This window comes from Hemitrygon akajei, chromosome 8 (genome assembly GCF_048418815.1).
Source record: "Hemitrygon akajei chromosome 8, sHemAka1.3, whole genome shotgun sequence".
NCBI classification, from domain to species: domain Eukaryota; kingdom Metazoa; phylum Chordata; class Chondrichthyes; order Myliobatiformes; family Dasyatidae; genus Hemitrygon; species Hemitrygon akajei.
In genome coordinates, this window is record NC_133131.1 from 46,583,284 (window position 1) to 46,602,934 (window position 19,651).

Below are 19,651 nucleotides of genomic sequence, written 5' to 3' on the forward strand. Positions count from 1 at the left end.
CTTCAGTTTCCTCCCATGGTTCAAGGTCCCTTTTTCTCCCCGTTTAGAAAATAGGCCATACTTTTACTCTTTCTACCAAAGTGACTGATAAGTGGTCGTTGTAAATTGTCCATGATTAGGCTGGTATTAAATAGGTGGGAGGCACGGCTCATTGGGCTGGTAGGGCCTATTTTGTGCTGTATCTCTAAATAAAATAAAAATAAAAGATTGATTGGCAGGAGGCAAAGACTGTGAATAAAGGGGGCCTTTTCTGGTTGGCTGCCTAGACTAGTGGTGTCAGAGTTGGGACCGATTCGTTTCATGCTATATTTCAATGATTTGGGTGACAGAATTGATGGCTTCATGGCCAAGTTTACAGACGATAAGAATATAGGTAAAGGGGCATGTAGCGTTGAGGAGGCAGAAGGCCTACAGAAAGACTTAGGCAGATTAGGAGAATGGATAAAGTGGCAGATGGAATATAGTGTAGGCAAGTATATAGTCATGCACTTTGGTGGAAGGGATATAAGTATAGCCTATCTTCTAAACAGTGATAAAATTCAGAAATCAGAGATGCCAAGGGACCTGGAAGTTCTTGTGCAGGATTCCCTAAATCCTGCAAGATGAATCAGTGTTATGGAGGGCAAATGCAATGTTAGTATTCATTTTAAAGGCTAGAATATAAAAACAAGATTGTAATGCTCAGCTTTATAAGGCACTAATCAGACTCTACTTGGAGTTAGGAGTATTGCCAGTAGTTTTGGGACGCTTATCTAAGAAAGGATGTGCTGGCACTGGAGAGAGTGCAGCGGAAGTTCACTGCAATGATCCTGGAAATGAAAAGGTTAATGTATGAGAAGTGTTTGATAGCTCTGGGCCTGTATTCATTGGAGTTTAGAAGAATGAGGGGAGACCTCATTAAAGCCTATCAAATACTGAAAGGCCTACATAGATTGAAAGTGGAGAGGATTCTTCCTATAGTGGAGGAGTCTAGGATTAGAGGTCACAGCCTCAGATTAGAAGGGTGTCCTTTCAGAACAGAGAAGAAATTTCTTCAGCTAGAAGATGGTGAATCTGTGGAATTCTTTGCCACAGATGCGTGTGGATGCTAAGTAACTAGGTATATTTAAAGCGGAAATTGATAGCTTTTTATTAGAAAGGGCATCAAAGGTTACAGGAGGGAAGGCAGGAGAATGATGTTGAGAGGAATTTAAAAAACAGCCATGGTCGAATGGCGGAGCTGACCCGATGGGCTCTAAAGTCTTATGATCTTTATGATGTAGGAAATTACTTTACGGCCTTTATCAGTTACAAGAACTCAATATTATTCGTGGTTTTTGATCCAAATAATATCTCACCAATCATATTAAAATATTCACTGTTAAGTTAAATTTAAAAATATGAACTTAACCTAAGCACATGACAGAATGCTTAATGGAATATTACCTGGACTTGTCAATGTTTAGAAACCAACTCTTCCCATCCCATTTAAACCAGGAGATATGGTTGGTACAGTATGGCGATAACCTGGTTACATTAAATAATTAAAACTTGCTTTATACAATGCTCTAACATTTCATAGACTGCCAGCTCAGAGTGGCTTTTTAAAAGAGGACATCCTCTACAATTATCACACAGATAGGATGCTGAGCTGGGCTGAGAATTGACAGATAGGATTCAATCTGGACAATTGTAAATTGATGCACTTTGGAATGCTGAACTTGAAGGCAGAGTACAGGGTTAATGGCAGGATTCTCAGCAGTATGGAAGAACAGAAGGGTTTTCGGGTCCACATCTATAGATTCCTCACAGTTGCTGCATAAGTTGATAGGGTTGGTTAAGGTGTTGTCTGTTGAGTTGGCCTTTATTAGTTGGGGGATTAAGTTCAAGAGCCATCAGGTAATGCTGCAGTTCTACAAAACTCTGGCTAGAATACACTGAGTATTGAAATGTGGGGGAGGGGAGACAGATCTTTCTTGATCTCACTGTCTCTATCTCCTGAGACAGCTTATACATCTATTAGAAACCGACAGACTTTCACAGCTACCTGGATTATACCTCCTCCCACCCTGCTACTCATAAAAACGCCATCCCCTTTCTCAATTCCTTTTCTCTACCGCATCTGCTCTCAGGATGAGGCTTTTCATTCTAGAACAAGGGAATGTCCTCCTTTTTCAAAGAAAGGGGCTTCCCTTCCTCCTCCATCAATGCTGCCCTCAACTACATCTCTTCCATTTCACGCACATCTGCCCTTACCCCATTCTCCCACCACCCTACCAAGGATAGGGTTCCTCTTGCCCTCACCTACCACCTCACCAGCCTCCACGTCCAGCACATAATTCTCCATAACTTCCACCATCTCCAACTGGATCTCACCACCAAACACACCTTGCCCTCCCACCCCACTTTCTGCTTTCCACAGAGATCGCTCCCTACGCGACTCCCTTGTCCATTCGTCCCTCCCCACTGATCTCCCTCCTGGCACTTATCCTTGCAAGTGGAACAAGTGCTACATCTGCCCCGGCACCTCTCCCTCACTACCATTCAGGGCCTTAAACAGTCCTTCCAGGTGAGGTGACTCTTCACCTGTGAGTCTGTTGGGGTCATATACTGTGTTCCGTGCACCCGGTGTGGCCTCCTGTATATCAGTGAGACTGACATAAATTGAAAGACCGCTTTGTCAAGCATCTACACTTTGTCCGCCAGCACAAATGGAATCTGCCAGTGGCCACCCACTTTAATTCTACTTTCCATTCCCATTCCGATATGTCCATCCATGTCCTCCTCCAGTGTTGGGATAAGGCCACATCTAGGTTGGGGGAATCTTATATTCCTTTTGGGTAGCCTACGACTTGATGGTATGAACACTGATTTCTTAAACTTCTAGTAATGCCTCCCCACGCCCCCCACTTCACCATTTCCCATCTCCTTGTTCCTCTCCCATGTTATCTCCTTGCCCAGCCAATGCCCCCCGGTGATGCACCTACCCTCTTCCTTTTCTTACTTCCAAGGTTTTCTGTCTTGAATTTGGAGTTCAAGGGGGAGGAAGGGAGAGAGAGGGAAGGGGGAGGAAAGGGAGGAGGAAGGGGGAGGAGGAAGGGGGGAGGAGGAAGGGGGAGGAGGAAGGGGGGAGGAGGAAGGGGGGAGGAGGAAGGGGGGAGGAGGAAGGGGGGAGGAGGAAGGGGGGAGGAGGAGGGGGGAGGAGGAAGGGGGGAGGAGGAAGGGGAGGAGGAAGGGGAGGAGGAAGGGGAGGAGGAGGAGGGAGGAGGAAGGGGAGGGGAGGAGGAGGAAGGGGGAGGAGGGAAAGGGGAGCGGGAGGAGGGGAGGGGGGAGCGGGAGGAGGGGAGGGGGAGCGGGAGGAGGGGAGGGGGAGCGGGAGGAGGGGAGGGGAGGAGGGGGGAAGAGGAGGGGAGGGGGAGGAGGAGGGGAGGAAGGGGAGGGGAGGTGGAGGAAGGGGGAGGAGGGAGGAGGAAGGGGGAGGGGAGGAGGGAAGGGGAAGCGGGAGGAGGGGGAGGGGAGGAGGAGGGGGATGAGGAAGGGGAGGGAGAAAGGGGAGGAAGGAAGGGGAGGGAGAAAGGGGGAGGGAGGAAAGAGGGAGGGAGGAAGGGAGGAAGGAAAGGGGGAAGGAAGGTGGGTGAAGGGGAGGAAGGGAAGGGGGAAGGAGGGGAAGGGGAGGAGGGGGAGGGGAGGAGGAGGAGGGGAAGAGGAGGGGGAAGGGGAAGAGGGTAAGAGGAGGGGGAAGAGGAGGGAGGAAGGGGAGGGAGGAAGGGGAGGGAGGAAGGGGAGGGAGGAAGGGGGAGGAAGGAGGGAGGAGGGAGGGAGGGGGAAGGGGGAGGGAGGGAGGGAGGGAGGAAGGAAAGGGGGAAGGAGGGGGAGGAAGGGAAGGGGAATGGAGGGAGGAAGGAGGGGAGGAGAGAGGGGGAGGCGAGAGAGGGGAGGGGAGGATGGAGGGGAGAGAGGGGAGGGAGGGGAGAGAGGGGAGGGAGGGGAGGGAGGGGAGAGAGGGGAGGGAGGGGGAGAGAGAGGGAAGGGAGGAGGGAGGGGGAGGAGTGGGGAGAGTGGGAGATTGGGAAGGGGAGAGGGGGTAGAGAGTGTGGGGGCAAGGGGGGGAGTGGGGAAGGATGGTGATAGAGGCAGATACATTGGGGCATTTAAGAGACTCTTAGATAGGCTCAGGGATGAAAGGAAAATGGAGCTTTATGGTTTATGAAAGAGGGAAGCGTTAGACTGATCATGGAGTAGGTTTAAAGGTCAGCACTACATAGTGGGCCAAAATGCCTGTACTGTTCTACATTGATAACTAAGGGAGGGTGGCACATAGGGAGAATCTATACTGACTACTGCAGGAGAATTAAGAAGTGGGCGATTCTGAACTTTGGACTATATTTTGGGTACCCCTGATCTATTCTGATTTTAATCCTCCATATGAACCAGAATTCATTAATCACTGCATTCCATCCCTTTCTCCCTTTTGTCTTTATCTGGCTTCCCTTTAATAAGCCTTATCCCTTCTCTGTGATAGTGTATACTATATTCTTTTGACACACACCATTTAATGCTCAGTTTTCACATGCAAAATAACAGAAGTAATTCCATTCATGCCTCTTTATAGTTGCTAAGCAAGCAACTGCAATGTACGTAACATGCCAGAAAGTTCCAAATTGACTTTAGTTTACATCATGATAGTATTTTTTATTTGTCTCCTTTACAGAGATAAGCTATCAAAAGACCCCAATAAACCCACAGGTGACGGTGATGTGAAGGGTGTGTAGGGTGTGGGGGTTAACAGTATGCTCAACACCACCTTCACAAAAGTGACGCCACAAGATTGGAAGAATGCGCAGATAGGAGGTTGGAGGGGGAGTATATGATAGTTTTATATCTCAGCAAAATGTATTATTCTACTTATCATGCTAAAATAGAGTTATTATTTCTGACCCTTTGTTCAGGAACAGCTTCACTAGGTTCAGAACATGTATGACCTGACAGTCACCAGGGTCCTGAACCTGTGTGGATAACTTCATTCACCACTTCTCTGAACTGATTCTACAAACTCACTATCGCAGACTCTACAATTCATATGCTCAGTATTTTTTTAATCTGCAGTTTGTCTTATTTTGCACATTAGCTGTTTGTCAGTCTTCACATAGAGTTTTATGTGAATTCTAATATATTTCCTTATTTTTTCCTGTAAATGCCTCCAAGAAAATTAATTTCAAGATTGTGTCTGTTACTTTGATAATAAATCTACTCTGAACTTGGAACTAATTTTTAATGTTCACTACAGCTTGTGAATTGCAAAGTAAACACTGTTGAAGGCAAGTCCTGAGCAACCACATTTTTTTCAGAAAGCCTGAAAGCAGAAGTTCTTATCAACTATACCAAACTCCACCAAGTCTGCACGGACCATTTACTCCCAAAGGGAAGATGTTTGGAGCATTGTGCTTTTGGGAAGGTTAGGAAACGGCTTGTGTCGAGCACTGACATGAACCGGTTGTATAACACAACCTAACTCTACGCTGCACCTTTCAATCTGTGCAACTCGCCCATTAGAAACGAAGAGAATGTCAAGACAAGCCATTTCTAAATGTGCAAAACATCCAGTCCAGTTGCCAGTTAGTCAGAACAGTTAACTTTATGGGTGTTCATGCCCCACACAGACATCGCATAGGATTATTCACAGTTCAGTGAGGATGACAGTCAGATTCATTGCTCATCCATCACAGCACTGAGAAGACAAGCCTGACCTTTTCCAGAAGTCTGCTCAATATGCCTGCTGAAAATCAACTGAAATTGTTTCAGAAAGCTTAGATCCCTCTTTATCTAAGAGGAAATACTCCTTGAAAATATTTCTAGCATAAGCCATGTTCGGGAGTATTCTAGGGTTATGTGAACATAGCAGATATTAATTCAAGCAAGTTCTTATTGTAAATTGAAGTTAAACTGGTCCACAGAGACTGCATATGCATCAGGCAAACATTAAGACAATGAGATTGTGTTAACTGGTTTGAATCAAACCAAGCAACTTGGCTAAGTTATTTGCACCATTTTGATTGAATTCAAGCCGGCAGATCATGCTGTTGTTGTTACTGAACATCTCAAACGCAGTCACAGGAATAGCTGCAATCAATAGCTAATCTATTGTGTTCTCTGGCACCTGGCTCACTGTCTTCAGAAGTCTTGTTTAAAGAAAATCTGTCTAAAACATTCACAGGTGTCTCCCACTGTAGATATGTAATTCATTGTTAACCCAAAATATTGAAGCAAACAATGTCATTGTAGTTATTAATATTGTATTGAATCAACTACTGATACCTCTGATCATAACGATATGATGTACTTTTGGGATTGTGGGACTCTACTGAGATGGTTCGTTATGGCTAGAATCAACTCATGCCTAGGCAAGACCTGGACCCACTGCAATTTCCCTGTTGCCACAATAGGCCTACAACAGATATCATCTGGACAATACTAATACTTATGTCAAGCCGCTTATTAACTATAGATCAGAGTTTAACACAATTATTCCTACAGTTCCGATCAAGAAGCTCCAAAATTTGGGCCTCTGTACCTCCCTCTGCAACTGAATCCTTGACTTGCTCAACAGAAAACCACAGTCTGTACAGATTGGAAATCGCATCGCCTCCTCGCTGATAATCAACACTGGCGCGTCTCAAAGATGTGTGCTTGGCCCACTGTTCCTCTCTCTCTATACACCCATGACTGTGTGGCTAGGCACAGCTCAAATGCTATCTATAAATTTGCTTGGCAGAATGGTGACGAGACAGTGTCAGGAGTGAGAAAGATCAGCTGGGTGAGTGGTGTTGCAGAACCAGCTTTGCACTCGCTGTCAGTGAGACCGAAGAATTGACTGTGGACTTCAGAAAGGGTAAGACAAGGGAACACACACCAGTTTTCATTGAGGGATCAGAAGTGGAAAGGGTGAGCAATTTCAAGTTCCTGCTTGTCAACATCTCTTACAATCCATCCTGGGCCCAACATATTGATGCAGATACAAAGAAGGCATGAGAACGGGTATATTTCATTTGGAGTTTGAGTTGATTTGGTATGTCACTCGCAAATTTCTACAGAGAGCATTGTAACGGGCTGCACCACAGTCTGGTGATGGTGGTGGGGGGGGGGGGGGGTCCAAATACACAGGATTGATAGAAGCTGCAGGAAGTTGTAAACTCAGGCAGCTCCATCATGGGCACTCGCCTCCCCAGCATCCAGAATATTTTCGAAGAGCAAAGCCTCAAAAAGGCAGCATCAATCATCAAGTATCCACATCATAAAGGACATGCGTCTGAGTGGTGATATCTTAAGAGAAGGCACAAACTCAATGATTCAGCAATAATGTCTTCCGCTCTGCCATCAATTTCTGAATGGACATTGACCCCATGAACACTACCTCACTACATTTTGTTTTAAAATCTCTTTTTGCACTACTTATTTAGCACACATACACACACACACATACACCAGTGATATTAAATCTGATGCTGATCTCCAAGAAAATGTCTGTCACGATGAGTAAAGATTTTCACATCCACAACATCAGTGTCCCTTCCTGTGACTTCGACCACAATCACAACATGCAGTACATTCCTTTCAAGTTTAAAATGTTATCTACAAATTTGAAATTTGTGTTATTGATTTGAAGCACTTTTTCGTAGAGCTGCATTATTAAATGTTTTAATGAATAGAATAGAATAGAATAGAATAGAATAGAATTTAGTTAAATCTAACAACATCCCACAATGTGAGGGAGCAATTTACAGACATGTGAATTTGTGAGTCTATTGGCTTGTAAAAAGAAGCTGCCCTGTAGCCTGTTGGTCCTGGATTTAATGCTGCAGTGCCATTTGCCAGACAGAAGCAGCTAAAACAGTTTACGGTTGGGGTGACCGGTGAGCCTGATGATTTTCCAGGCCTTCTTTCTGCACCTGCTGCTATAAGTGTCCTCAATGGAGGAAAGTTCACATCCACAGATGCGCTGGGTTGTCTGTATCACTCTCCACAGTGCCCAGTGGTCAAGGTTACATCACAGTGCCAAGTGATACAGCCAGTCAGTATGCTCGCAATGGTGCCCATGCCAAATTTCTTCAGTCACCTGAAGTGGAAGAGACACTGTTGTGCTTTTTCTCCCCCCCACAGTGTCAGCAGTACAGTCAAGGTGAGATCATCGATGATGCATATGTTGAGGAACTTGAAACTACTCACCCTCTCAACTACAGACCCATTGATGTTGATTGGAACGAGCCTGTCTCTTTTCCTCTTGTAATCCACAATCAGCTCTTCTGTTTTTTGGACATTGACAGAGAAGTTGTTATCCTTGCACCATGGTGTCAGGGTATCAACCTCTCCTCTACAGGCTGTTTCATCACAGCTAGAATTAAGGCCAATCAAAGTCGTGTCACCTGCGAATTTGATCAGCAGATTGGAGCTGTGTGTGGCAGTACAGTCTTGGGTGTAAAGGCAGTTGTGAAGGGGACTCAGGACACAACCTTGGGGAGCACTGTGTTGAGGGTCAGAGGTGAGGGAGCCTGTCCTTACCACCTATCGGTGATCCAATAGGAACTTTAGCTGCACAAGGCAGGGTGCAGGACAAGGTCTCTGAGCTTCCTGTCAAGTCTGGAGGGAATTATGGTGTTGAATGCTGAACTGTAGTCCAGGAACAGCATTCTAACATATGCATCCCTATTCTCCAGGTGAGTGAGATGGCGTGTAGTGCTATGGCTATGGTGTCATTGTCCATCAGTAGGCGAATTGCAGGGGGTTCAGTGTGGGCGGGTAGCATGCTGCAAATATAGTCTTTAACCAGTCTCTCAAAGCATTTGCTTATATGTAAGCTCAGATCTGACAAATTACTCTCCGTCATTAAATTGTGTCACTAAGTTCATGCGCCAAGCCATACCTAATGCAGTGAATTTAGTAGAATATACGAGCCATATTACTCAGTATTGCCAAGTGATATTAGCTTGTGTATCAAGTAGAGCGTTAGGACTCTACATCTATGGTCGACCCCAACCAATGGAGGGCTTAATGAATAAAAATTCACTGCACGACAGAAATAACCTTGACATATGTGCTTTATTCATAATGTTAATCAAAAAAATGTTGCATTTCAGTCTTATTGATTGCACATTTGATGAAGTCAGCACAGGCCATTTTGAACATCGTTTGGCATACATTGCCACCTTTTTACTAAAATACACCTTATTGCAGTCAGTTGTCGGCACCCTGCTTTATCTTCCCGTCTTTTTCAAAAGTTAACTGTGTATTTGTTTATATGCTGTGGGTGATGCTGAGCCTTTAGTGTCCATCCCTAATTACCTCCTGAATTGAGTAACTTGCTGAGGCATTTTAAAGGATAGATGAAAATCAACTGCTTTAATGGGTTTGGAGTTGCATTCAAACCAAAGCAGGCAAAACAGTGGATCTCCTTCCCTAATGGACAACAGTAAAATAGTATGGTTTTCAAAATACTGTGGCTTTTAAAAAAAAAGATTCCTTCAGCTGTCAATATGGGATTTGAACTCTAGATCAATAGGCTTCAGTTGCCGGACTCTTAATGTATTAAATTAATCACTGTCCTGTCGCATCCTAGTTATAAAGTTAACCTACCAGTAAAATGGTGATGGGTCAACAGGGGCAAAATGGATAATGGCTGGAGTCACCCATCTTGTAAAGACACTGCCCAGAAGGCAATGGCAAACCACTTCTGTAGAAAAATTTGCCAAGAACAATCATGGTCATGAGACCATGATCGCTCACGTCATACCATACGGCACATAATGGTTGTGACCAGTAAAAATCATGTGAAAAATAATTTTGCATTACATGTTAGAAATAGATATGCTTGCAATCAATTTAACAAAATAAAATATTGCTTTACTGGCTGAGCTGGAGCACACCGATAATACATTTCATTGTTCAATCTCCAGTCTGCTAGCATACGAACTAATCACAGCACATCAACCAAGGATTGTCTTTTGCACCAATTTGTGTCAGTGCACATTGCCAGTTGGATGTGGATGCCATTCATAAACATTTCAATATCCTCGCTGCCTATTAACATAGTGCATCCCTAATATAAAAAAAATCAGAAAATTGCAGCTGCTCTGGGATATGGGCAATCACCTTCACTGCATCTAAATGGCACCTGTAATGATATAATTGTTCATTATCGTAGAGACAATTTGCAGCAAGTTTTTTTAAGATGTTTGGAACTAGAGCAGATTTACATATTGCTCAAATTCACTACAGCTAAAGCCCAATTGTAATAATGTAATTGCCCTAAGTGGATATCAAATAAAGGAAGAAAATCTCTTATAATATCACCACTTAGATGTATTTAAACACTATTATTAATGCAGACCTTCCTATCAGGTGATTATAAATTATTTCTGATGAGAAAAAAACATTTGCTTGTTGAATGTTGCTGATATTAATTATCTAAATACATTATACACCAAAAGACAGATTCACAACAATTTAATGAACAATTCGATTCTTTTCATTTCCAGATAGATTAATTGTTATCAATTTAAATGCCATAAAATAATAGTGATGGCTTACATGCAAGCAAATTAACCTGGTGAATTGACTAAAGATCTGATTTCTAAATGGACATTGAACCCATCAACACTACCTCTCTTTTTTTCTGTTTTTGCACTATTTTTAACTATTTAATATACTGTTATTTATTTGATATTTATCATGTATTGCATTGTATGGCTGCCACTAAGTTAACAAATTTCATGACATATGCTGGTGATATTAAACCTGATTCTGAGATGCAATTCTTTAACTTTTCTATTAGAGGCCTTTTTCTTTGATATAAGGTTATGACAAATTCAGTTGCTTTTTACAAGTCTTGAATAAGTTTAAACAGTTGTCATGGTTGTGTTAATGTCATGACCCTCTACTGACACATCTTTGAGAAGGCTCTGCACCTTCATTCATCATTGTTTACTAATAAATCACCAGAGCTGTAATTTGGCACTCCTTGTTTTTCTCTTTTCCAAAAGAAATCACGAGGTGGCTTGCAAAATGCAACAGCAATGTTTAGGGACACTGAATTTGGAAAAAAAGCAATGCATTTACAATTGTAATAGAAGAGCCAAACACTATTTTAGAGTTGGAGTAAACCACCTGGCCTTTTAAGTCTGCCACGTATTTAGTATGATCACAGTTGACTTGTCCTAGGTTTCAACTCTGCCTGTGCCAGTTTCCCTTAGCCCTGAATTATTCCATCTTTCAAAGATTTATCCAAATACTCTTTTTAAATACCTCCAACAATTCTAGACTCCATAACACTCTATGGTATGGATTCACCATGCTCTATGAGAAGCAATTCCTCTGACCTAGTTTAAAATGACTGCTCACTAATCTTACTACTGCGTCCCTTTGCTTGATACTCTCCCATACCTCAACATCAACTTTCAGATGTCCCTTAGGATCTAAAATGCTTTTTATTAAGATTTGGACCAATGCGGTAGTGTGGCAGTTAGCATAAAGCTGTTACAATGCCAACGACCCGAGTTCAATTCCCGTCGCTGTCTGTAAGGAGTTTGTACGTTCTGCCCATGACCACGTGGGTTTCCTTTGGGTGTTCCGGTTTCCTTCCATATTCCAAAGACATACAGGCTAGTAGGTTAATTGATCACATGGGTGCAAATGGTTGATGTGCACTTGTTACCATGCTGCATCACTAAATCTCCAAATCACTCCTTATTCTTCTAAACTCAAAAGAATGCAGCCAATCATAATAAGACAACCATCTTATTGTAGAAATTGGTTAGTGTATCTCATTTGGGCTGCCTCGATATACTTTAATAAATAAGGAGACCAAAAGTGTACACAGTACTCCAAATATGATCTCACTAGTACCCTGGACAATTGTATCAATAATTCCCAATTTCTACAGTACAGCCTCATTACAATAAAGGCCAACATGGCATTTCCAAACTAACTGCAAATAAATACATTTAAAAGACCAACCAAGAAAATAAAAAAAAATTGTAGAAATTGATGAGGAATACAAATTGGAAATCCTAATCCAGGCAATGTCTTGGGATTTCATTCTAACAGCAAGTCATCTATTTTCCTTCTAGCTACTGACATATATTCAGACCATGCACCATATTGTTTCAATAAAGTGGCAAAGCAACTTAATTCATGCACAGTTCATGAGAGTTCTTCATTGATAGTATCTCGGGTTCCTGTATCCCATTGAACTCTGTGTTGAATATAATAAATGATACAGATCTCTTTTCCAGTCTGCTAGGGCCCTTATTTAGTACATTATAGATTAAGACCATAAGGTAGAGGAGCAGAATTAGGCCACTTGGCCCATCGCACCTGCTCTGTCATTTCATCATGGCTGATCCATTTCCCTTTCAGCCCTAATCTCCTGCCTTCTCCCCATATTACTTCATGCTCTGATCAATCAAAAATCTATCAAACTCTGCTTTAAATATACATAGGGACTTGGCCCCATAGCTGCCTATGGCAAAGAATTCCACAGACTCACCGCTCTTTGGCTAAAGAAATTCCTTCTCATTTCCGTTCTAAAAAGACACCCCTCTATTCTGAGGCTCTGTCCTCTGGTCTTAGACTCTTCCATCATAGGAAACACCCTCTCCACATCCATTCTATCAAGGCCTTTCAGCATTCAATAGGTTTCAATTAGATCACCCCTCATTCTTTTGAATTCCAATGAATACAGGCTCAGAGCCATCAAACACTCTTCATATGACAAGCCTTTCAATCCTGGAATCATTTCTGTGAACTTCTTTTGAACCCCCTCCAATTTCAGCGTATCCTTTTTAAGTGGCCCAAACCTGCTCACAATACTCCAAGTGAGGTCTCACCAGTGCTTTATAAAGGCTCAACATTATATCCTTGCTTTTATATTCTAGTCCTCATGAAATTGATGCTAACATTGCATTTACCTTCCTTGCCACAGACTCAACCTGCAAATTAACCTTTAGGGAATCCTGCACAAGGACTCCCAAGTCCCTTTGCACCTCAGATTTTAGTATTTTCTCTCCATTTCAAAAGTAGAGTACCCTTTCATTTCTTCTACCAAAGTGCATGACCATACACTTTCCAACACTGCATTTCTTTGCCCATTCTCCTCCTAATCTGTCTAACTCCTTCTGTAGCCTCTCTACTTCCTCAAAACTACCTGCCCCTCCACCTGTATTGGTCCCAGTAAAGACCCCTGTGGAACACCACTAGTTACTGGCTGCCAGCCAGAAAAGGCTCTCTTCATTCTTTGTCTCTTGCCAATCTGCTACTGCTTTATCCATGCTAGAATCTTTCCTGTAATATCATGAGGTCATAACTTGTTAAGGAGCCACATGTGTGGCACCTTGTCAAAGGCCTTCTAAAAATCCAAGTACGCAACATCATCTGATTCCCCTTTGTCTATCCTGCTTGTTACTTCTTCAAAGAACTTCAACAGAATTGTCAGGCAAGATTTTCCCTTCAGGCAACCATGCTGACTATGGCCCATTTTATTATGTGCCTCCAGGTACTCAGACCTCATCCTTAATAATTGACTCCAATATCTTTCCAAACACTGAGGTCAGAGTAGGTGACGTATAGTTTCCTTTCTTCTGCCTCTCTCCCTTCTTGAAGATAGAGTAACACTTGCAATCTTCCAGTCTTCCGGAACCATCCCAGAATTTAGTGATTCTTGAAAGATCATTACTAATGCCTCCACAATCTCTTCCGTCAGCTCTTTCAGAACTTTCCACTGTCTGCCTCCACAATCTCTCCACGAACTATTCTGGTTCCCACCCCCTGCAACTCTAGTTTAAATCCCACCCTTCAGCATTAACAAACCTTCCTGCTAGGAATCACCCTCCAGTTCAGGTACAAACCATCTCTTCTGTACAGGTCCCATCTTCCCTGGAGCACAGCCCAATGATCCAAAAATCTTAAGCTCGCTCTCCTACACTGACTCCTTAGCCAAGTATTAGACTGTATAATCTTCTTAGTTCTAGTCTCACTAGCATGTGGCACGGGTAGCAATCCTGAGATCACAATCTTGGAGGTCGTGCCCTTTAAATTAGCACCTAACACCCTGAACTCCCTATACAGAACCTCGTCACATCCTACCCGTCATTGGATATGGTCTTAGTAAGAACACCAATCCACAGAATTACCTACTTTTTGAAGTTGGGTCTTTTACTTGTTAAAAAAATAAAATCCTTGTCTTGCTGTTTGTAATGTGTTCTTGATGTTCATTTAATGCCAAGCAGGAGACTTGACGCTTCTTTGTGAAATACAATAGAAATGATAGTCATACGGCACAGAAACATGACCTGCACCCCAGCACACCCATGCCAACCATCAAATCCCCATCTATACCAAACTCATTTTCCAGCACTTGGCAACAGACTCTTATATTTTGACAAGTGTTGGTCAAGATATTTCTTAAATGTTGTGAGAATCTTTGCCTTTCCTACCACTTGTTTTCCAACTACCCTGGGTGAAAGTATTCTTCCTTAAACAACTTCTAAATCTCCTACCCTGAATGTTAAACCTATTTTCTCTGGTTTTATAGCTATGTGGAAAAAGAGAGTTCTTACTATCTACTCTATCAATGCCTTTCAAAATTTTGCCCACTTCAATCAGGGCTCCCTATAACCATCTCTGAAACAAGGAAAACAATCCCATCCCATACATCTCTCTTCATAACTGAAATACTCCATCCTTGGCTCTACTTTGAGCCCTCTTCAATGCAATCTTGTCCTTCGGGTGTAGTGTTGCAATCAGAATCACACACAGTACTTCAGCTGTGGCCTAACCTGTGTAACATGACCTATTTGCCTTTATAGTCAAAGAAATTGTTCATCATTGTTATTATGTCTTCACTCCAGACTGCAGTGCCTCACCTGAAGGTTATTCAGTGGGTCCATTTTCATCACTGGGCCAATGGTATTCAGTGGTAAGGAAATATCAATGCTCTGATTTGGCATTAGTGGAGTGTGAATTGGAAGTGGAGTTGTAGGGATCACCCCAAAGCTGTAAAAGAAAGACAAAATACATTAAAATAGGTTTGTATTTTTCCCTGCTTTTCTCCTGAACCAGCCTGTGCCTATCTTAACCAAGACTACTATACAGGTCAAACCAGCCTTGCATTGTTTGGGTGGGAAGCAGAAGAAAGGAGGATAGTTGCCCCTGAATCAAATATCCATTAGTGAATCTTGATGACCTTATGATCCCAGCCAATTTTTATAGATGTGCCAGAGAAAGCATCCTCTCTGGATCCATCACAGCCTTTTATGGCAATTGCTCTGCCCAAGACCACAAGAAACTGAAGAGAGGTGTGAATGTAACACAGTGTATCACGTAAACAAGGTGCCCCTCCATTGACTGCGTAAAGAATAATTCACTCATAATTGTCAATTACTTCAGTGCATAACTATCACTACATAGGCAAATCAGATATATATATATATATATATATATATACATACATTCACTGATAGTATTTCACTGATATGGCCAAGTTGGGCTGCTTCACCAATGAAAAAAAAACACGGTAAACTATTTGGGTTTATAATCTCTGATATTACCCTTGCAAAGTTATGGTATGCAGTGAAACCTTTCATTTTCCTTGATATGACACCTGAATTAGTAGATTCACAAACAGTAACCATGAGTACTGCAGGGGGAAACAAATCCAAAGGCATTGGATTGTGTGGTGTTCTCAGTTCCCTTTTCATAAAGAGTGGCCAAATCCTACTTGAAAAGTTACTTGAATTTACTCGAAAAGCATTAACTGGGTGAAAGTGAGCTTCAGGATGATATGCTGAAGCATACCAAATTATTGTAGGGGTGTACAGCATAGGCACAGAAATGGCATTCCCCCATCTGGAATGTTTTGAGTCAGGGGTCACAGTTGAAAAATAAATGGCAAACTTTGAGGATGGGTCAGAAGATTAGGCAGGACCTGCATATTGGTTAAAAGGTGGTGGTGGTTGATGCAGGTTATAAAATGGATGAGTGAGCAACAGTAGAGCAAAGATCCTCACCTACCTTCTGACCTGAAATGATTTTTGCTGGCTGGTTCAACAGTAATCAGCTGGAAATTGACTATTCAGCCCATGATAATCAATTACAAAAAAACCCTAAAATTGATGCAATTTCGAGTGAAATAATTTAAAAATAATTGGAAATATCTGATTATACTGAACATTATGAAAAAAATAAAACAAAAGCACCACTGAACAGAACACAGATCAAACACAAAAAGAAAACTTGTTTTTGTTCTTTAATTTGACAGGCTCGATGCATGTATGAAAACAATTGACTATCAAAGGCTAAAAATGCTTTTTTAAAATAATGGCAAAGAGAAAGTTCACACACTAAACATTTGTAGCCTTGGCTGAGTGAAACAGTTGGCTCCAGTGATCTGTGCACATGAAATAAGCTGACATCGCAGTATGTCATCATTCTTGGTCAAACACCTTCTTGATACTGAGGTTAATAACTTTTAGCTCTTCTCTGGAATTCAGCTCTCTGGTCCATGACTATGATAAGTTCGAGAGCTAAGTGCTTCTACTGAAATGCAAGTTGGACATGAGTGAACAGTTTATTGTTGAGTAAGTGCCACTTGATATCAGCACATTGTACTATCAAGCACCTGGATAACATCAAAAATCAAGATAATCCTTGGAAAGATTTCTGAATACTGGGTTGAAATTATCAGTAAACCCATAACCGGTGGAGGCAGGTGCAAGCTCCCTGCTATCTCCTTTGTATGTGTTACACCAGTTTCTGAAAAATGAAGATGGTTGCAACCATGGGAGGAAGGTATATCCTGTGACCTACCAGGCTATTAATTAGTTGATGCTATCCTCACGAGCAAAATAATCCAGATCTTGGTAATAAAAATAATCAGAAAATCAGAAAATACCGGAAATTTTCAGGTCAGACAGGATCTATGGACAGAATAACATCCGCATTCTAAATAAATTACATTCATTCTGTTCTGGGTTTTTTTTGTCCCCAACCTGACAAGTATTTTCTGGTTTTTTTTGCTAGATTCCTATCTGCTACACACTGCTCTCCAGGGAATCCGTGAGAAGATACAAAAATCATATTCTAAGCTCAGGAATGATAACTTTAAAACATACTTTTCCTGCTAAAGATGTACTCTTAAATTCTGGGAAAGCTTTTATCTTAGTGTAAAAATAATGCACATATTAAATAACTTTTTGTCAATTTCAAGAGATCTGTGACAAGACTGTCACAGATAAGTTGCAGAGAGAGAAGTCCGACAGCAGATGCCAAGAGCACATTAGCAGAATTAGGGACCATAACAAATTCTTTACAGTTATTCAATTTCAATAATTCCTGTGTTCAATTTCTGCAGCTGCCTGCAAGGAGATTGTACGTTCTCCCGATGACCACGTAGGTTTCTGCTCAGAGTCCAAAGACATACTGGTTGATAGGTTAATTGGTCATTGTAAATTGTTCTGTGATTAGGCTTGGATTAAGGGTTGGAAGGGCCTATTCTGCACTGTATCTCACTAAATAAAATCATCCTACAGGATAGGTAAAATAATATTATTTGGAAAAATGGTGTTTAGGCTGGTATCCTAGATATTACAAACTGATAAATAAGTCATCGCAGGCAAAACATGAAACCACAATAGTTAAACACTAAAACAAATGGACCCAGTAGTGAGTGAATTTGTCAGTATAACTTCAATAGATTGCTCCTTTTGCATGCATCTCAAAACCAATTTTGATAGATTATGTGCTCAGTAGGAATTCAAGGTTTCATGCCTTATATTTCTCTACACACTATCAGCTACTTCTCTATGCCTGATTGCATCTTGAAAAATAACACATAGAACAAGTCTATAAATTTTCTATCAAAACAGTATTTTGATGCAATCATGTGTCTAAGCTCCTGCTCCAACTCTCCTCACAGTTCCACAGCCAGTGGAACTAAGTGGTATTGGTTCTCAAATAAAGCTGCTTAGCGCAATTTTAATCATCACATCAAGTCATCTGGTTTCACCCTATCAGAGATATTCCCTTTGTTTTACCCATCTCTCCCGCATCTTCTCTGTTACTTAAAATGAATCTTCTCAAAATCTCTGATTCCTTCCACTTTCTACAAACCAGAGGTGTAACCTTGGAACTCGCAAGGTTATATTTCCCTTGGCTATCTGGAACAGTCCTTGTTCCAAACCTACACTTGCATCCCTCCCCAACTTTTTCTCTGCTACACAATAATCTTATCAGTGCTGCTTCCTGTGCTCGATATTATCACCTTGGCTAGTAAATTCCAGTCTGCTCTCAAATTTCAGACCCCTCTCCTTTTTTGGATTTCCAGGAGACCAACCATCCAGCGATACCTACTATAAAACCACTGACCCACTTAGCTACCTGTAGCTACCCACATACCACATAGCTGAGTGTCAGACACCCTGAGCCAATAGGCTAGTCCTGGACTTATGTCCACTGGGCATGATTAACTTATTATTATTTAATTAGTTATGGTTTTATATTGGTATATTTCTTCACTATTCTTGATTGGTGCGGCTGTAACAAAACCCAATTTCCCTCAGAATCAATAAAGTATGTCTATCTGTCTGTACCTCAACCTCCTCCAGCAATGTCTCCTGTAAAGACACCATCCTTTCTCAGTTTTCTGCCTCTGCAATTTCTGCTCTTAAGACAATCCTTTCTTTCTCAAGACTTCTTTGGATGCATCTTTCCCTCTCTTATAGTTGACACTTGCATTTCCTTATTTCCCAATATCCGCCTTAAGATCATTTCCTCAGATTGAACGGGGATTGAGTTCCCTTCATCCTCACTTTTCATGCCTCAAGTTTCTACATTCAGTGCATCATTCCTTTGCTCTTTCATCCAGCAGTGCAAGATCCCACCATTAGTCTCCTCTCCCCGCTCTCGCTTTCTGTAGAGACCATTTTCTCCAAAACTCCCTGGTTAATTCATTCTTCCCCACTCAAACCTCCCCATCTCTTGCAACATACCAGCCACCATTTTAATTCTTCCTCTTACCCCTTTATACTGGCTATCTTTCCTTTACACTCTTAATCCTGATACAGCATCTCAACTCAAGGCATCGACCACCCCTTTGCCTCCACAGATGCTACCTGAACCATTCAGCAGGTTTTTTTTCACATAGATTACTGCATCTGCAATCTCATGTCTCCAATTAAAATGAAACCGTTTTTCCCTTTGATAAGATTCTAGACATGAAATATTGTTTCTCCTTCCACAGAGACTGTCTGAACATTTCTAACCTTCTCGGAATTTAGTTCAAATTTCCAGTAACTGCAGTTTCTGCATTCAATTTACCTTCTCCCTGAAGCTCAGCTCTGATAATCTTCTCATAAAATTCTGATCGAAACAAACCAAGTAACCTAAGGGGATGGCGGGAAGGATTTTGCTATCTGAAGGATGAGTTAGTGAAAAGGGCTGATGATCTCAGCAGCAAACCATCTTTCATGTGTACGTTCTACGGTCACTGAGGCAATCATCCCACAGTTATAAACATTTAAGGAGTTCTGATATTGATCACCAAGTCACTTCAACAGGAAGCATAGAAATGATATTTACCCTACTAACATTAATCAGTAACACTGCTGGAGATGAGAACATTTTGTAT

At 41.8% G+C, this 19,651-nt stretch overlaps 1 protein-coding gene across 3 annotated transcripts in view; it reads right to left on the reverse strand.

The window, feature by feature from the left end:
- ap2b1 (adaptor related protein complex 2 subunit beta 1) overlaps positions 1–19,651 on the reverse strand; it is a 283,798-nt gene that overhangs the window by 112,515 nt on the left and 151,632 nt on the right. For all 3 annotated transcript variants that reach the window (XM_073053794.1, XM_073053796.1, XM_073053795.1), the window contains one exon: positions 14,892–15,021. In XM_073053794.1, the coding sequence (XP_072909895.1) occupies positions 14,892–15,021 (130 nt within the window). The remainder of the gene's footprint in view (positions 1–14,891; positions 15,022–19,651) is intronic.